Below are 16572 nucleotides of genomic sequence, written 5' to 3' on the forward strand. Positions count from 1 at the left end.
GGCGATATGAATTTGTTGCCTTAATTCTGCCAACACCCTTGTTAATGAGCGTTTTATTAGATTTCTAATGTGTTTTAGCTGAAAATTATATGTCTAATAAATTATTCATATTTTTCTGAATTGGGTTTGAAATAGAGGCCTCTTTCTTTTCTCTCATTCTGTCTTCCTCTCCTCTTTGTTTATTTGAGTGATAATTTTGTAGTTCTAATTTGTAGCTTGTTCTTGAAATTGTGTACCTGAACCTTTTGTTTGGTGTTACTCTCATTCTATTTGGATCGCACACGCCAGTTCCGGGTGGATGACCAACTCTTTGTTGGTTACGTGGGCGCTAAGAAGGGACGGGCGGTGCACAAACTAACCATTTCTCGATGGGTCGTGCATCAAGGCTTGTTACTCTTTGGCTCGAAAGGAGCCTCCTGTGGAGCTTTGTGCCCATTCCACACAGGCCACGGCAGCTACTACTGCCCTGGGCCGGGGAGTCCCCTTGCAGGACATCTGTCAGGCGGCTACGTGGGCCTCGCTGCACACGTTTGCAAGACACTGCTGCCTGGACAGCCAAGTCCGGAGAGATGGCTTTTTCGGCCGTTCCGTTCTCCAGGACTTTCTCGTGTGATCATTTGTTCGCAGACCCACCACCGGGGTTGGTATTGCTGGGGTATCTATTCTAAGGTAAGGAATCTAATACTAACCTGTTTCTTTCAGATGCACAAGTTACTTATCTTCGGTAACGATATATCTGTAAGAAAGAGTAGTTAGTATTAGATTCCTTACCGCCCCACCTATCCTCCCCGTTCTGCGAACCGATATCTAGGGTTAAGGTCATCCCCTTTCAGGGCCCTAGTTTCATGGCACCAGTCTTGGTTTTTATCATGGCTCTGCATTTCTGGCATGGAAAAGCTGTCTATAAGAACTGACGTCAGCGCGAGAGGGCGGCGTCTAAGTACTCCGACGACGTCATCCCGGCGCCGACGACGGACGCGGAGCCGCAGACGACACCTACCGACGTGCAAGGGTACTGCTACGCAAAAGTTTCCGGATCCAGTCCGACACCTGGGGATATTCTAAGGTAAGGAATCTAATACTAAATACTGTTTATTACAGATATATTGTTACCGAAGGTAAGTAACTTGTGCTTATTGTACATATGCGCAAGATGTCCCATAATTTCTGAATTTTTTCAGCTGCATCCAGTGTATGTTTCCTTTCTCGTTCTCATTTCCATCCACGGTTGCTCTGAACTCGCTCTTTCTTCATGTGTGGAATCATCGGTCCCAAAGCATTCTTACATTTAAATCTACTTCATCAGTGGTTGCAAAACCAACAGAGGGCAATATCATTTTAAACCATGCTCAACACAAAACAGTCCCATTATAGTCCAATTGTTTCAACAACTTCTAAATTTGCGTGCGAAACTGGGTAGTGCCTTGCCCTGAATGCAACATTATAAGATACAAACATGTGGGGAGTGCGTGGGTGACGCTCCACTCCCAGACGCACAGCATATTCTGGATGCCATATCCAACCAATAGATCACCATTGGATCATCCAACCAATAGATCGCCATGCGGCTCCGTGTCTGTCACTGGCGTCGTACGCGCCAGGATGACGTCACAGAGACTACTTACGCGCCACCCATGTGCGTCAGTTCTTTCTTTTTCCGCGCCGAAAGCGTAGATCCGATTTGAACACGTACCTCGTCATATTTTGACCACTTTTTTTAGACTTTTGTCTTTTTCTATTGTCTCCTGGTGCACGTAGGGATGCCCGGCTTTGTGTCTTGTGGGTCGTGCCGCCGTAATATGTCGGTGGCGAACCCCCACGATGTCTGCCTCTACTGCCTGGAGACGAACCATGACTCCCGGACAGTCGGGACTGTCGAGCCTAGGCCGAAGGCCTTTCGGGAGCGGCTCCCGAAGTTGCTGGACGTCCGGCACTCCTTTCACCGCCGCTCCGGGTCTAGGGGCCGTTCGCGGGACCGTAGCCGTCGCTCCTCGGGCTCTAAGTCTTCACCATAGAGTGCGTTCCCGGTCAGGAACTAAGGAGTGGTTGTTATTCCCACTACTTTCTGGTCCCCAAGAAGGAAAAGGGGGGCTTGCGTCCCATCTTGTACCTTTGAGACTTCAATCAGTTCCTCCGGAAGGAGAAGTTCAAGATGCTGACTCTGGCTCAGCTCCTGACTGCTCTGGACCCTGGAGACTGGATGGTAGCGTTGGACTTGCAGGACGCATATTTTCATATCCCCGTCCTGCCGGCCCACCGGCGTTACCTGCGGTTTAAGGTAGGCCAGGAGCATTTTCAGTTTGCCGTGCTCTCCTTCGGCCTTACCAGTGCCCCTCGGGTGTTCACGAAGGTGATGGCGGTCGTCGCAGCTCATCTGCGCAGGTTGGGGTTTTCAGTCTTCCCATACCTCGACAACTGGCTGTTGAAGGCGTGCTCGCCCCAGTTGTCGCCCACCTTCAGACTACGGCCGACCTCCTGCATTTGCTGGGGTTCTCCATCAATGTGCCTAAGTCGCACCTGATTCCCTCTCAGAAGCTCCTCTTCATCGGAGCAGTTCTTGATTCGACGCTGTTTCGGATTTATCCTCCCGAGCAGCGAGTCTGGTCTATTCAGGCTATGATTCCGATCTTTCAACCTCTATCCCGGGTTTCAGTCAGGATGACCCCACGGCTCTTCCGCCTCATGGCCCCCTGCATCTTTTAGTGCAACATGGCATATGTGGTCTCTGCAGTGGGACCTGAAGTTCCCGTGGGCGCAGCAACAGGGAAACCTGTCAGATCACGTCTAGATAACGGAGGGCGCTGTACGACAGTTGCAGTGGTGGCTCACGAATCGTGATTGGGTCAGTGGCAGATCCCTCTCCCTATGTCAAGAGGCTCTTTATCTTTGGACATAGCTGGAACATCAGGGCATATCCCTTATGGTTCAAGGGATTGGGTAAGTGGCAGATCCCTCTCCCTATGTCAAGAGGCTCTTTATCTTTGGACACCGCTGGAACATCAGGGCATATCCCTTATGGTTCAACACCTGGCAGGTTCTCTGAACGCCAGGGCGGACAAACTCAGCATCTCTGATCCACCCTTGGATCACACCGGACATCTTCCTCCTGGTCGCCTGCAGCATCTTTTCTTTCAGGCTCCATTGACTTCAACGCAGAAACCCGACACGACTTCGCCCCTATGCACCCGCAGCCCGTGGGTGAGGTAACAAGAGCATTTCTGTGCTCAAGGGTAGCTTGACTCTCCTAGTGTCCAGATTCACAGTCGTTTTAGTCCTAACCAGTCAGGATTGTCCGTACTCACCTTTTTCTTGAACTGTACTGTCCATAGACGTTGTTACGCATCCCGCGTGTGAGTTCACACTCTGCACCCGCGTCCCTTGGGCCTCCTATTACTTACCTGAAGTTAGGATAGCGTAGTCCCAGCGGTCCTACAGCCTCTGGACAGCTCCATTCCTTCTATCGATTTCCTTAACCCATTTACTTAGTATATGGTTTGCCGTGCCCCTAGGGCACCATTGTAATTTTGTGCAACTTATCGTATTTTTCCTAAGAGATTGTCATGTGCTTAGCCCTCTGATCTCATAAAGAGCTCAGAGGTGTTTGTTATTAATAAATATATTGTTTATTTTCATAACAACCTGTGTGGTGTCCTTTCATCTGGTATTCAAGGGGTTATATTGTGGTAAAACAGCTGGCTTCACATGCCAAAAGAGTTTAGCCTAAGACACGGTCGCGGACGTGCTGCCACAATGTCCGAAGGAGGCCCGGACTAAACTCGCCCAAGCCCTAGCGGAGGGTCGAGATGCAGCACGCTATTCCAACCGGTGTGGGCTGGTACCACGGACTCACTGGGCAGAGCGATGGCAACGACGGTGGCGGTTCGACGCCACGCCTGGTTGAGGACCGCCAACTTTTCGGCTGATGTCCAGGCCACCCTCCTGGACATGCCGTTTGATGGCCGTCGCCTCTTTTGCGACAAGGCAGACCATGCGCTTGAGCGTTTTAAGGACTCCAGGGCTACCGCCAAGTCCTTGGGCCTCTCGGCCCCACGCCAGCAAACGGGTGCCTTTCGCTCCTTTCGTGGCCAAGGAAGGGGCGCTCCCACGCGTGCTGCTAGCCACGCACCGCAGGCTACTACACAGCGCGGTGACGGCCGTGGAAACCGCTGTGGCGGCGGTCGGGGACAATGGCGAGGCCAGTCCACACCTTCCCCTGCAGCACCCGCCTCAAAACCCTCCAAGTCCGTGCTTTCTGGCCCATGTGACGCCAGTGAGGGGCAGGGTTCGCCATCACCTCTTCCACTGGCGCACTGTCACGTCGGACATGTGGGTGCTGCAAATCGTCCGAAGTGGCTACTCCCTCCCCTTCGAGGCGACCTCTCCAGCCATGCCACCGCAATACCACCGCGTGTCGGGGGATCACTTGCAACTTCTGCAAGAGGAAGTTACGGCCCTCTTGGCCAAGGGGACCATTGAGCGCGTTCCTGGGCCAGAAGTAGGGTGTGGTTAGTACTCCCACTACTTTCTGGTACCCAAGAATGGCAAAGGGGGCCTACGCCCAATCTTGGACCTACCGAACGTCAACGGCTTCCTCCGGAAGGAGAAGTTCAAGATGCTGACTTTGGCTCAGGTCTTAGCTGCCCTGGACCCAGGAGACTGGATGGTAGCGTTGGACTTGCAGAACGCTTATTTTCACATCCCCGTCCTGCCGGCCCACCGGCGTTACCTGTGGTTCACGGTAGGCCACGAGCACTTTCAGTTTACCGTGCTCCCCTTCGGCCTTACCAGCGCCCCACGGGTGTTCACGAAAGTGATGGCGGTGGTCGCAGCTCATCTGCGCAGTTTAGGGGTTTCAGTCTTCCCCTACCTCGACGACTGGTTGTTGAAGGCGGGCTCGCCCCAGACAGTCGTCAGCCACCTCCAGACTACGGCCGACCTCCTGCACCTGCTGGGGTTCTCCATCAATGTGCCGAAGTCACACCTGTGTCCCTCTCAGAAGCTCCTCTTCATCGGAGCGGTTCTAGACTCTGCGCAGTTTCGGGTTTATCCTCCCGAACAGCGGGTTCGGGATATTCAGGCTCTGATTCCGATCTTTCAGCTTTTATCCCGAGTCTCGGTCAGGTTAACGCTGCGGCTTCTGGGGCTGATGGCCTCCTGCATCCTTCTGGTGCATCACGCCCGGTGGCGGATGCGGGCTCTGCAGTGGGACCTGAAGTTTCAGTGGGCTCAGAATCAGGGCAACTTGTCCGACCATGTCTTGATCTCGTAGGGCACTGCAAGACAGTTGCAGTGGTGGCTCTCGGACCACGATTGGGTCAATGGCAGATCCCTCTCCCTACCCCAACCGGAGCACGTAGTTGTGACGGACACGTCCCTCCTGGGCTGGGGGGGCCTCATGGGAGAGGCGGAGATCAGAGGCCTCTGGTCTCCGGGGGAGTCCCAGCTCCACATCAACCTTCTGGAGCTTCGGGCGATCCGACTTGCACTGAAGGCATTCCTTCCCTCTGTCAAAGGGAAAGTGGTGCAGGTGTTCACTGACAACACCACCGCCATGTGGTACTGCAACAAACAGGCCGGTGGGGTTGTGGACCCTATGTCAGGAGGCTCTGCGCCTCTGGACATAGCTGGAACAGCCGGGCATTTCCTTGGTGGTTCAACACCTGGCAGGTTCACTGAGTGCCAGGGCGGACAAACTCAGCAGCAGTTGCGATCACAGCAGGATGGATCACAAATGGCGTCTTCACTCGGACGTGGCACAAGGTCTCGTTCGACAGTGGGGAGAGCCTTGGTTAGATCTATTCACCATCAAAAAGAACACACAATGTCAGCAATTCTGCGCTTTGGAATTTCCAAGGCGGCACTCGCTACGTGACGTTTTTCGTCGCAAGTGGAGTTGCGGTCTGTTGTACCCCTTTCTGCCTATACCACTTCTGCCCAGAGTGCTGAAGAAGATCAGGCGCGACCGGGCCCAAGTCATTCTTGTGGCGCTGGACTGGGCTCAAAGAGGTTAGTATCTCGAGCTACTCAGTATGAAGATTGATCCCCCAATCCGACTGCCTCGGGAGGATCTTCTGTCGCAGCAGCAGGGGACGGTCCTCCACCCAAACCTGTCCAGTCTGCACCTCTTTGTGTGGAGATTGAGCGGCGGCAGTTGATTCCTTTTGACTTGCCTCCTGAAGTCTGTGATGTCATACTGGCAGCCAGGTGTCCGTCCACTAAGTTGGTATACGCCTGCAGATTGAACAAATTTGTGGCATGGTACACAGCAAAGGCTGTGAATTCCCTTTCAGCCTATCTTTTAGAAGTTCTTCTGTTCCTTTTCTCCTTGGCCCAGCAGGGCTCTGCTCTGGGCACTATCAAGGGCTATTTTTCTGCTATTTGGCCTTTCTCAGGCTCCCTGATCAGCCCTCTCTTTTTAAGTCCCATTTTGTAAATAGATTACTCAAAGGCATTACTGACCTTTTCACTCCTGTTCCTTTCGTAATGCCACAGTGGGACTTGAATCTGGTTCTTACATATTTAATGTGTACTCTCTTTGAGCCTCTTCACAACTGTCTTATTCGTCTGCTGACTCTGAAGACTGCTTTCCTGGTTGCCATCACCTCTGCCAGGAGAGTGAGTGAGCGCCATGCTCTTTCTTGTAAACCTCCTTTTCTTTCTGTCCATCCGGACAAGGTTGTGCTCATAACACGTCCATCCTTTCTGCCAAAGGTTGTCACTGCCTTTCACATCGGGTAGACCATCACTTTGCTCACCTCCGCATCCTTCCAGAGAGGAAGAAAGGCTCCACTGTCTGGACCCAAAACGTGCGCTCTCATTTTACCTGAACCGCACACAACAGTTCCGGGTGGATGACCAGCTCTTTGTTGGCTACGTTGGTGCCAAGAAAGATCGTACCATACACAAGCGGACTATCTCCCGATGGGTCGTCTTTAGTAAAAAGGAGCTTCCCGTGGGGCTGCGCGTCCATTCCACCAGGGCGACGGCTGCCACTAGGGCATTGGGACGTGGTGTCCCCTTACAGGACATCTGTCAGGCAGCTACGTGGGCCTCTTTGCACACTCTTACTAAGCACTATTGCCTGGACAGCCAAGTTCAGAGAGACGGCTTCTTTGGCCGTTCTGTTCTCCCGGACTTCCTGGTGTGATGTTTGTGCACAGATTCACCGCTGGGGTTGGTATTGCTGGGGTATGTATTCTAAGGTAAGGAATCTATCACTATGTGTTTCTTTCAGATAAACAAGTTACTTACCTTTGGTAATGCTATATCTGTAAGAATCATTAGTAGTGATAGATTCCTTACCACCCCACCCATCCTCCCCGTTCTGCTAACTGATTTCTAGAGTCAAGGTCATCCCTTTCAGGGCCCCAGTTTCAAGGCACCAGTGGTCAGTATCTTGCATGGCTCTGCATTTCTGGCGCGGAAAGTCGTGTACAGAACTGATGTCAGCGCGCGAGGGTGGTGTCTAATTAGCTGCCGCTGCGTCATCTGCGCGACCATGACGCCAACGAGGGACGTGAAACCGCACGACACCACCTTCCAACGCGCATGGGTACTGTGGACGAAAACTTTCCGGATCCAATTTGACGGCTGGGGGTAATTCTAAGGTAAGGAATCTATCACTACTAATGTTTCTTACAGATATATTGTTACCAAAGGTAAGTAACTTGTTCTTTTAACTTGTAAGTGCTTTACCCAATGTCACATCTTTGTGACATTGGGCATTGAGTTCCCTGAAATTATTTACTTGAACCAGTCTTTCTCCAACCTTGCTTCTTATGCATTTACCTTTTTGTTTCCAGGCTACAACTATGAAATGCAGTAAACAAAGGGATTCTGACGAGGAAGGATGCTTTTATTTTCGGTAATAACATTACACTTGCCGGGTGTTTAATGTGATTTGGGTATCTTAGATAGAAAATGTATGTCAGACAATAATAGATGTACATCTTTTAGTCTATGAATACCTTCTGATCATGTCTTTTATTTATTATATGTTGGTATTATGAAATGTTGCAGATGGTATCCTGATTTTGGCAAAAGGGTAAAACATTGTAATAAATATTACTCCTGTGTCGGTGTCCTACTTCATCAAAGCTGCATTTGTTGTATGTGATATGACAAGGGATGCACATTATCATTTGCAAAACACACAAGAAAGACATTTGAAAGTCCAGTGGCACTCTGACCATTACACTGGTTGTTTTTGTCAGGGCTTGACATATTTTTTATCCTGTCACGTGGGTAGTACCAATTTTCTCAGATTGTTAAGTCCCCTACCATGCATTGATCTTTCCAACAGCCAAGTGGTTTCTCCTGGCGGTTTGATTCATGGGCTTCCGGTGGTCCCGGCTGGAGGGCCTAGCGGGTCGGGTGCTTCGGCCCCGGCGCCGCAGGCCCTCACGGGATCCGGTTCCGGATCCGGGTCGTCGCCGGTCGACCTCACCGACGCCGGCCCCTAGGGTGTCGCCACCTATGGGCGCCGCCGTCCCCGGTCCTGCCCTCGATTCGGTTCCGGCGCCGCTCTCGACTTCGTATGGAGACTTCTACTTCCACGAACCGGCCCCATCCGTTTCAGGTGATGGGTGATGGGGGACTGGGAGGGGTCTAGGGACCCTCTGGCACAGGAGTGTCAGTCTCAACAGGACTGGGCATATGAGCTTGGGGATGCCAGTGGACTGGACACTTCGCCAGACACTGGTTTTGTCTCCCCACCAACCATGGCTACGGAGAAGGGGACTGCCTACAGTGTAGCGTTGACGCGGGCAGCTAAGGCATTGGCCCTTGAGCTCCCCGTCGTGGCCGTGAGGACTAACCTCCTCACTGAGGTCCTTAAACCGCAGGCAAGCTCGGCTGAGCATCTGCTGCCGTTTAATGAGGCCTTGTGTGACGTTCTTTTGGGCACTTGGTGTGAGAAGTTGGCCTGGTATATGATGTTTACTATTCTAGTGAACACCTTGCACCAGTCCAAACAACCCTTATGGTGTTGGTTGTAAGGCAACCTTATAGACCAGCAATCCTAGTGGTAGCGTGGACAGAACAATCTTAGGCTAAAAGAGAGACTCTTGAGGGCGTGTAAAGCCAGCTGTTTTACCATATGTAACCCCTTGAATATCAAATGAAAGGACACCACACAGGATATATATAAAATATATATGTATTTATTTACTAACACACTCCTCTGAACTCTTTATGAGATCAGAGGCAACAGCACATAACAAGTTACTTAGTCAAAATACGTTAAGTTGCACAAAATACAGTTAGGCCCTAGGGGCGAAGCAAACCATATACTGAAAAAGTGGTATAAGTACCACGTCACGAGAAAAGGAAAGGCCTAGGGCCTACAGAATCGCTGGGGCTACACTATCTGACCCTTAGGTTAGGAGTAGGAGGCCCACGGGCGGCACGTGCAGTGTCTTTACACACACACGAGAGTCAATGTTAATTCAATGGGAATTTAGAGTTTAGAAAAAGAAGGATTCAGGACACTTCCAGTCTAGCTAGAAGGAAACAACTAAAAAAACCTTAACACTTGGATAGTCAATACCCTTGGGAGCACCGAAGTACTCGCGTTACCTCACCCACAGGAAGCGGGTGCATAGGTGTGAAGATGTCGGGTTTCGCCGTTGAAGTCTATGGAGCCTGTGAAGAAAGATGCTGCAGGCGACCAGGAGGAAAATGTCCGGGTGGATCCAAGGGTGGATCGAGGATGAAGAAGACCTGAAAGCAGAGGGGACAGAGTCTGGGTCACTAGCCAGTGACCGGGTGGAACCAGGAAGGAACCAGACGACGTCGAGGAGCAATCAGGTGCTGTCGTGAAGCTTGTCTCTTCAGCCACGCGGACCAAGAGGTGTCGAGGACGACCAGATGCTGGAGAGGAGCTGTCCCACGAAGGTTCTCGCAGATGGAGGGGTCGACTGCCGGATTGGAGTCAACAAGCCTTGGCAAAGGCAACCCACGCAGGATTCAAAGAAGGCTTCTGGTGCAGACCAGCAAGGTCTGAGGTGCCTCACCTTTGCAGGGACGTAAGGGCCAGTCTGGAGCAACCATACCAGCGAGTTGGTTCAAAAGGATTGTCGTCACAGAGGCTACTAGCCAACGGGCCAGCAACCGGACAACGCGTCGAGCAGAACACAAGCAGAAGGGCCCCACACAGAACTCGTGGAGTGTGGAGGGCTGATCTTCGGTGCAGGTGTAGCTCGGATTCGGGGCTTCTCAATCCCCAGTGCACAGCTTCGAGGATTCTTCAGGAGCTGCACAGTTAGCAAGTCGTGGACTTTTCAAGATGGCCGGTCCCACGTGTCTCGTCGCCTCCACGGATCTCAGCTATGCTGCAGACGTGAAGAGCGGGTCAGAGAGGTATGGAAGTCTGTGTCTTGTCAGGCTCTGTGCTCGGGTTCCGGGGGGAAACGTCGACAAAGCAAGCCGTTGATTTTGCTGGATGGTGCCTGGTTGCCCAGGGTGGCCACTCCTTGGCCACAAGGGAGATTCTTCAGTCTTCAGCTTCAGCAGAACGTCGAAGGTCCAGAGTTTCGTTTCAAGTTTCAGTTCAGGATCAAATCTAAAGTCCAAGGACACAGCTCCTACCTTTATACAGCTAAAAGGGCTAGATTAGGTCTTAGGTCCCTCCTATGGGTAGGACCAGGAAGGGGGGTGGTTACACCCACTTTCCTTTGTCCAGGTTCGCGCCAGAGCTGGGACTGGCGTGCCCCAGCAACTGGTTTGAACTGGGGTATGCATGGAGCACCTAGTGTGCTCCAGGCAGTGTCTCAATCTATTCAGCCCTCCCTGTCCCAATACACAAAGTCCTGTCTGGGGTGGTGCTCGCACCTCTCCAGACAGGAAACCTATTGTCTAAACCTCCGTGACTGGAAGGACTCCCAGCAGCAGGAGGTCAGACTTGTGTCTGTGGCAGCAGCGTCCATTTTGTAACGGTGGGGCTCTGGTTAACTTTAACCGGGATAGTCAGAAATAACATGTCTTCTCCCTCTAGAAGGGTGGAATGCTACCCCCGTCGCCAGGATTGGCGAGGGGGTAGTATTCCAAAGCGAATGACACCTTACACGACATGTTTTGATAAAGCCAAACCAGAGTTAGCATTTAACCGCGAGGTTCATAATGCACTTAAGAGTATATGGTATAGCGATATCATGGAACAGCTATAAGGACATGGTTCGGAAAGCTGTATACAGGCTCAGCTCATGCTAGAGCACCATCTCACACATAACCAAGCACTCTGCCTCCAGGATTGTTAAGGCCTGCCATAGGAGTGACTTATAGGTTCCTGTGTGTCTATATATAAGGTTAGATATAGGAATACTATACCTAAGCAAGGGGTGATTACACAACCTTGCCCCAGCTGAGTGATCAGCCAGTTGTGTCAGTTTGAGTGGCCAGCCAGGGGTGGCGTAATACATGCTGCAGCCCCTGGTAGGCCTTGGTTACACCTATGCCCTGAGTACCTAGGGTACACTTCTATAGGGGCTGACAAGGTGAACCAATTCCCAATTGTGGTTGTACCTAGAGTACATGGTGTGAATTTAGAGAGAATGCATCTGGGCTGTGGGTCTGATTAGCAGGCCCACAGCCACATCTAAGTTGAAAACCAGTAAAGCAAAGCAAAAAGCAGGGGTGACCATAGGAAACAGACCCTGCTCTCCTACACTTGGTCCAAGCCCGCTACAGGTCAGCCTGTAGATAGGAAGGTGGCCAGACGCTACCGCCCGGCTCCGGGCGACCCTTGCTTCTTGTCCACCCACCCCACCCCCCGAGAGCCTGGTCATCCAGGCCTCTACTTCCCAGACCGCATTCCCAACGGCTCCGCCCGATCTGGAATCCAAGAGGTACCACCAATTCGGTAAGAAGGTGTTCTCGTCCCTGAGTTTGGGACTGCGGTCAGTCAATCCCTCATGCCTCTTGGACCGCTACACACACACTCTTTGGGACACGGTCGTGGACGTGCTGCCACAATGTCCGGAGGAGGCCCGGACTAAACTCGCCCAAGCCCTTGCGGAGGGTCGAGATGCAGCACACTATTCCATCCGGTGTGGGCTGGATGCCACGGTCTCACTGGGCAGAGCGATGGCAACGACGGTGGCGGTTCGACGCCACGCCTGGTTGAGGACCGCCAACTTTTCGGCTGATATCCAGGCCACCCTCCTGGACATGCCGTTTGATGGCCGTCGCCTCTTTGGCGACAAGGCAGACCATGCGCTTGAGCGTTTTAAGGACTCCAGGGCTACCGCCAAGTCCTTGGGCCTCTCGGCCCCACGCCAGCAAACGGGTGCCTTTCGTGGCCAAGGAAGGGGCGCTCCCACACGTGCTGCCAGCCACGCACCGCAGGCTACTACACAGCGCGGTGGCGGTCGTGGAAACTGCCGTGGCGGCGTTCGGGTACAACGGCGAGGCCAGTCCACACCTTCCCCTGCAGCAGCCGCCTCAAAACCCTCCTAGTCCGTGCTTTCAGGCCCATGTGACGCCAGTGGGGGGCAGGGTTCGCCATCACCACCACCACTGGCGCACTGTCACTTCGGACAGGTGGGTGCTGCAAATCGTCCGAAGGGGCTACTCCCTCCCCTTCGAGGCGTCCCCTCCAGCCATGCCACCGCAGTACCACCACGTGTCGGGGATCACTTGACACTTCTACCAGATGAAGTTACGGCCCTCTTGGCCAAGGGGGCCATCGAGTGCGATCCTGGGCCAGAAGTAGGGTGTGGTTGTTACTCCCACTACTTTCTGGTACCCAAGAAGGGCAAAGGGGGCCTACGCCCTATCTTGGACCTACGGAATGTCAACGGCTTCCTCCGGAAGGAGAAGTTCAAGATGCTGACTTTGGCTCAGGTCTTAGCTGCCCTGGACCCAGGAGACTGGATGGTAGCATTGGACTTGCAGGACGCCTATTTCCACATCCCCGTCCTGCCGGCCCACCGGCGTTACCTGCGGTTCACGGTAGGCCAAGAGCACTTTCAGTTTACCGTGCTCCCCTTCGGCCTTACCAGCGCCCCACGGGTGTTCACGAAAGTGATGGCGGTGGTCGCAGCTCATCTGCGCAGGTTATGGGTTTCAGTCTTCCCCTACCTCGACGACTGGTTGTTGAAGGCGGGCTCGCCCCAGACAGTCGTCGGCCACCTCCAGACTACGGCCGACCTCCTGCACCTGCTGGGGTTCTCCATCAATGTGCCGAAGTCACACCTGTGTCCCTCTCAGAAGCTCCTCTTCATCGGAGCGGTTCTAGACTCGGCGCAGTTTCGGGTTTATCCTCTCGAACAGCGGGTTCGGGATATTCAGGCTCTGATTCCAATCTTTCAGCCTTCATCCCGAGTCTCGGTCAGGTTGAAGGTGCGGCTTCTGGGATTGATGGCATCCTGCATCCTTCTGGTGCATCACGCCCGGTGGCGGATGCGGGCTCTGCAGTGGGATCTGAAGTTTCAGTGGGCCCCGCATCAGGACAACTTGTCCGACCATGTCTTGATCTCGGAGGGCACTGCAAGACAGTTGCAGTGGTGGCTCACGGACCGCGATTGCGTCAGCGGCAGATCCCTACCCCAACCGGAGCATGTAGTTGTGACGGACACGTCCCTCCAGGGCTGGGGGGGGCCACATGGGAGAGGCGGAGATCAGAGGCCTCTGGTCTCGGGCGGAGTCCCAGCTCCACATCAACCTTTTGGAGCTGCGGGCGATCCGACTTGCACTGAAGGCATTCCTCCCCTCTGTCCGGGGGAGTGTAGTGCAGGTGTTCGCCAGGGCGAACAAACTCAGCCGTCGGTGCATGATGGATCACGAATGGCGTCTGAACTCGGACGTGGCGCAAGGCCTCTTTCAGCAGTGGGGAGAGCCTTGTTAGATCTATTCGCCACAGAAGAGAACGCGCAATGTCATCAGTTCTGCGCGTTGGAATTTCCAAGGCGGCACTCGCTCGGAGACTCTTTCTCTGGCCCAGCAGGGCTCTGCTCTGGGCACTATCAAGGGCTGCGCGTATCAAGAGAGATAGAGAGGACTAGAAAGCTAGTCCGAGTCCCCGTAGTTTATATGTGTTATCAAAAGAGACTAGCTTAAATATGACCAATATTGTTAGGACTCTAATTAGATTTGTCATGGGCACCTCGTTGGTGAGTTCATGAAGCCCTCACCCACCAACCTGGTTGGTGGCATGCTTCATCATCGGGCCCACCCAGTGACACCTAATGTGTCCCGGGTGTGCTGCGACGCCTGATTACAGCGGAGCTGGTATTTTACTGAGAGTGCAGTGTGAGGTGTAAAATGAAGTGCGAGTTAAAACGGCTTGGCGAGGGTCCCAGTACCCGAGGGTAAATTAAATTTTAATAACTGGGCCCCCGTCAGCGGTTAAAATAAGGCTTGGGGATGTTTAAGGGAGGCGGGTTACTACCTCCTACATCCATCAGTTGGTCGACATGTTTCAGCCAGTGCCTTAAACTAAATCTGGCTTTCCTCAGGACCTTTTTAAAATAGAGTGTAGTGCAGGTTGAAAAGGAGTGTAATCCAGGCTATGTGTTACACTCACTAAGGTGTTTCTCTAAGTGTGAGAGGGGGATTCCCTTCTCATATATGCGCTTAGATTTTGCAGCCAATGCTTCCAGGAGTGAAGCGGTAAGGGGTTGACCAGCTTTTCTGGTCAAAGCCTGCCTTGTACCTGTTGCACCGTCCTCGTACTTCGGTAGATTTGTGACATGGTGCACAGCAAAGGCTGTGGATCCACACTCTGCTCTCCTTTCTGAGGTTCTCCTCTTCCTTCTTTCTCTTGCCCAGCAGGGCTCTGCTCTGGGCACTATCAAGGGCTACCTTTCTGCCCTTTCCGCCTTCTTAAGGCTACCTGATCAGCCATCTTTGTTCAAGTCCCCTATTGTAAATAGGTTTTTGAAGGGCATCACACACATGTTCCCTCCTGTTCCTTTCGTGATGCCCCAGTGGGACTTAAACCTTGTACTTACTTATCTGATGTGCGCTCCCTTTGAGCCACTTCATAACTATCCTCTTCGCCTTCTTACTCTGAAGACTGCTTTCCTGGCTGCCATCACCTCTGCCAGGAGAGTGAGTGAGCTCCAGGCTCCAGGCTCTTTCTTCCAAACCTCCTGTCCTTTCTGTCCATCCGGACAAGGTTGTGTTGCGGACACGGCCCTCTTTCCTGCCCAAGGTAGTCACAGCCTTCCACATCGGGCAGTCCATCACCTTGTCCACCTTCTTTCCGCCTCCGCATCCCTCGAAAGAGGAAGAGAGGCTCCACCGTCGGGACCCAAAACGTGCGCTCTCTTACTATCTGGATCGCACACGCCAGTTCCGGGTGGATGACCAACTCTTTGTTGGTTACGTGGGCGCTAAGAAAGGACGGGCGGTGCACAAGCGGACCATCTCTCGGTGGATCATATTGTGCATCAAGGCGTGTTACTCCTTGGCTAAAAAGGAACCTCCTGTTGGGCTGAGGGCCCACTCCACTCGGGCCATGGCGACTACTACTGCCCTGGGCCGAGGAGTCCCCTTGCAGGACATTTGTCAGGCAGCTACTTGGGCCTCGCTGCACACGTTCGCGAGACATTACTGCCTGGACAGTCTAGTCCGGAGGGATGGCTTCTTTGGCCGTTCCATCCTCCAGGACTTTCTGGTGTGATTATTGGTTTGCAGACCCACCAGCGGGGTTGGTATTGCTGGGGTATCTATTCTAAGGTAAGGAATCTATCACTAACGTGTCTCTTTCATATGCACAAGTTACTTCTAATGTAATGATATATCTGTAAGAGACATTAGTTAGCAAGTTCTAGTACTTTTGTGGTTCAAGAAAAGCAAAGGTGAGTGATGTTCCCTCCTACTTTTCATATCTGTGTTCAGTTCTTCTGCTCATTATGCACCCCGCACCCCTAATCTATCTTCCCACCCGCCGTTTGGTGTGCTTTGTTCTTGCCTCACATAATTGTTGTACTAGTGATGGAGTCTCTTCGTGCAATTGCAATCGTATGGTGCCAGTCAGATTTAGTCATACCTTTTCTCTCCGGCCTCCTCGTGACATTATACATTCTTGCCCATGGGTACCTTCATGGCCTAATACCTGGTTGTTGACCATAGTGTTTATGAAGTCTGGTACCTGGAAATTTCCTTAAAGTACCTTGATAGCCTTTGCCTGCCCCCATGGTTCCTAGGGTAAGAAATAAATCTGTTTCTATCATCTTTCTCCACAGACAAGTCCCAGGTATGAACTCAATAGAACCCAGGGTGGTCCTCCGATGTACTGTGTGGACTAATATAGGTTAGTGTACTCCCATGGCTTAATATTAGGACATTTACAGAGATAGAAGAATAATACATCTTACTGTGGTGTTTAAAACTACAACTTATTTTGGGGCTCTTCCACAGACCCAGCATTCGCTCACACACTTGTACCACTGCCTAGAGGCATAATTTAGAGATATGAGTGTCTTTATTGAAGCTTAGCCCATTGAATATAAAGATTTGGAGAATACCACAGGAAAACAGAAAAACCAATACTACCAATTGCTGTGCCTCCAACCTCACAAGACACCTGTTAGTTCATGGCCAACTTTGGTACCCAGGGCTTACTTCTGG

At 52.3% G+C, this 16572-nt stretch overlaps 1 protein-coding gene across 1 annotated transcript in view; it reads left to right on the forward strand.

The window, feature by feature from the left end:
- Positions 1-16572, forward strand: part of SMCHD1 (structural maintenance of chromosomes flexible hinge domain containing 1) — a 2317253-nt gene that overhangs the window by 1497915 nt on the left and 802766 nt on the right. Inside the window, exon 34 of the mRNA XM_078687460.1 lies at positions 7803-7864. Within this exon, the coding sequence (XP_078543586.1) occupies positions 7803-7864 (62 nt within the window). The remainder of the gene's footprint in view (positions 1-7802; positions 7865-16572) is intronic.

This window comes from Lissotriton helveticus, chromosome 4_1 (assembly GCF_964261635.1).
Source record: "Lissotriton helveticus chromosome 4_1, aLisHel1.1, whole genome shotgun sequence".
In the NCBI taxonomy this organism is placed as follows: domain Eukaryota; kingdom Metazoa; phylum Chordata; class Amphibia; order Caudata; family Salamandridae; genus Lissotriton; species Lissotriton helveticus.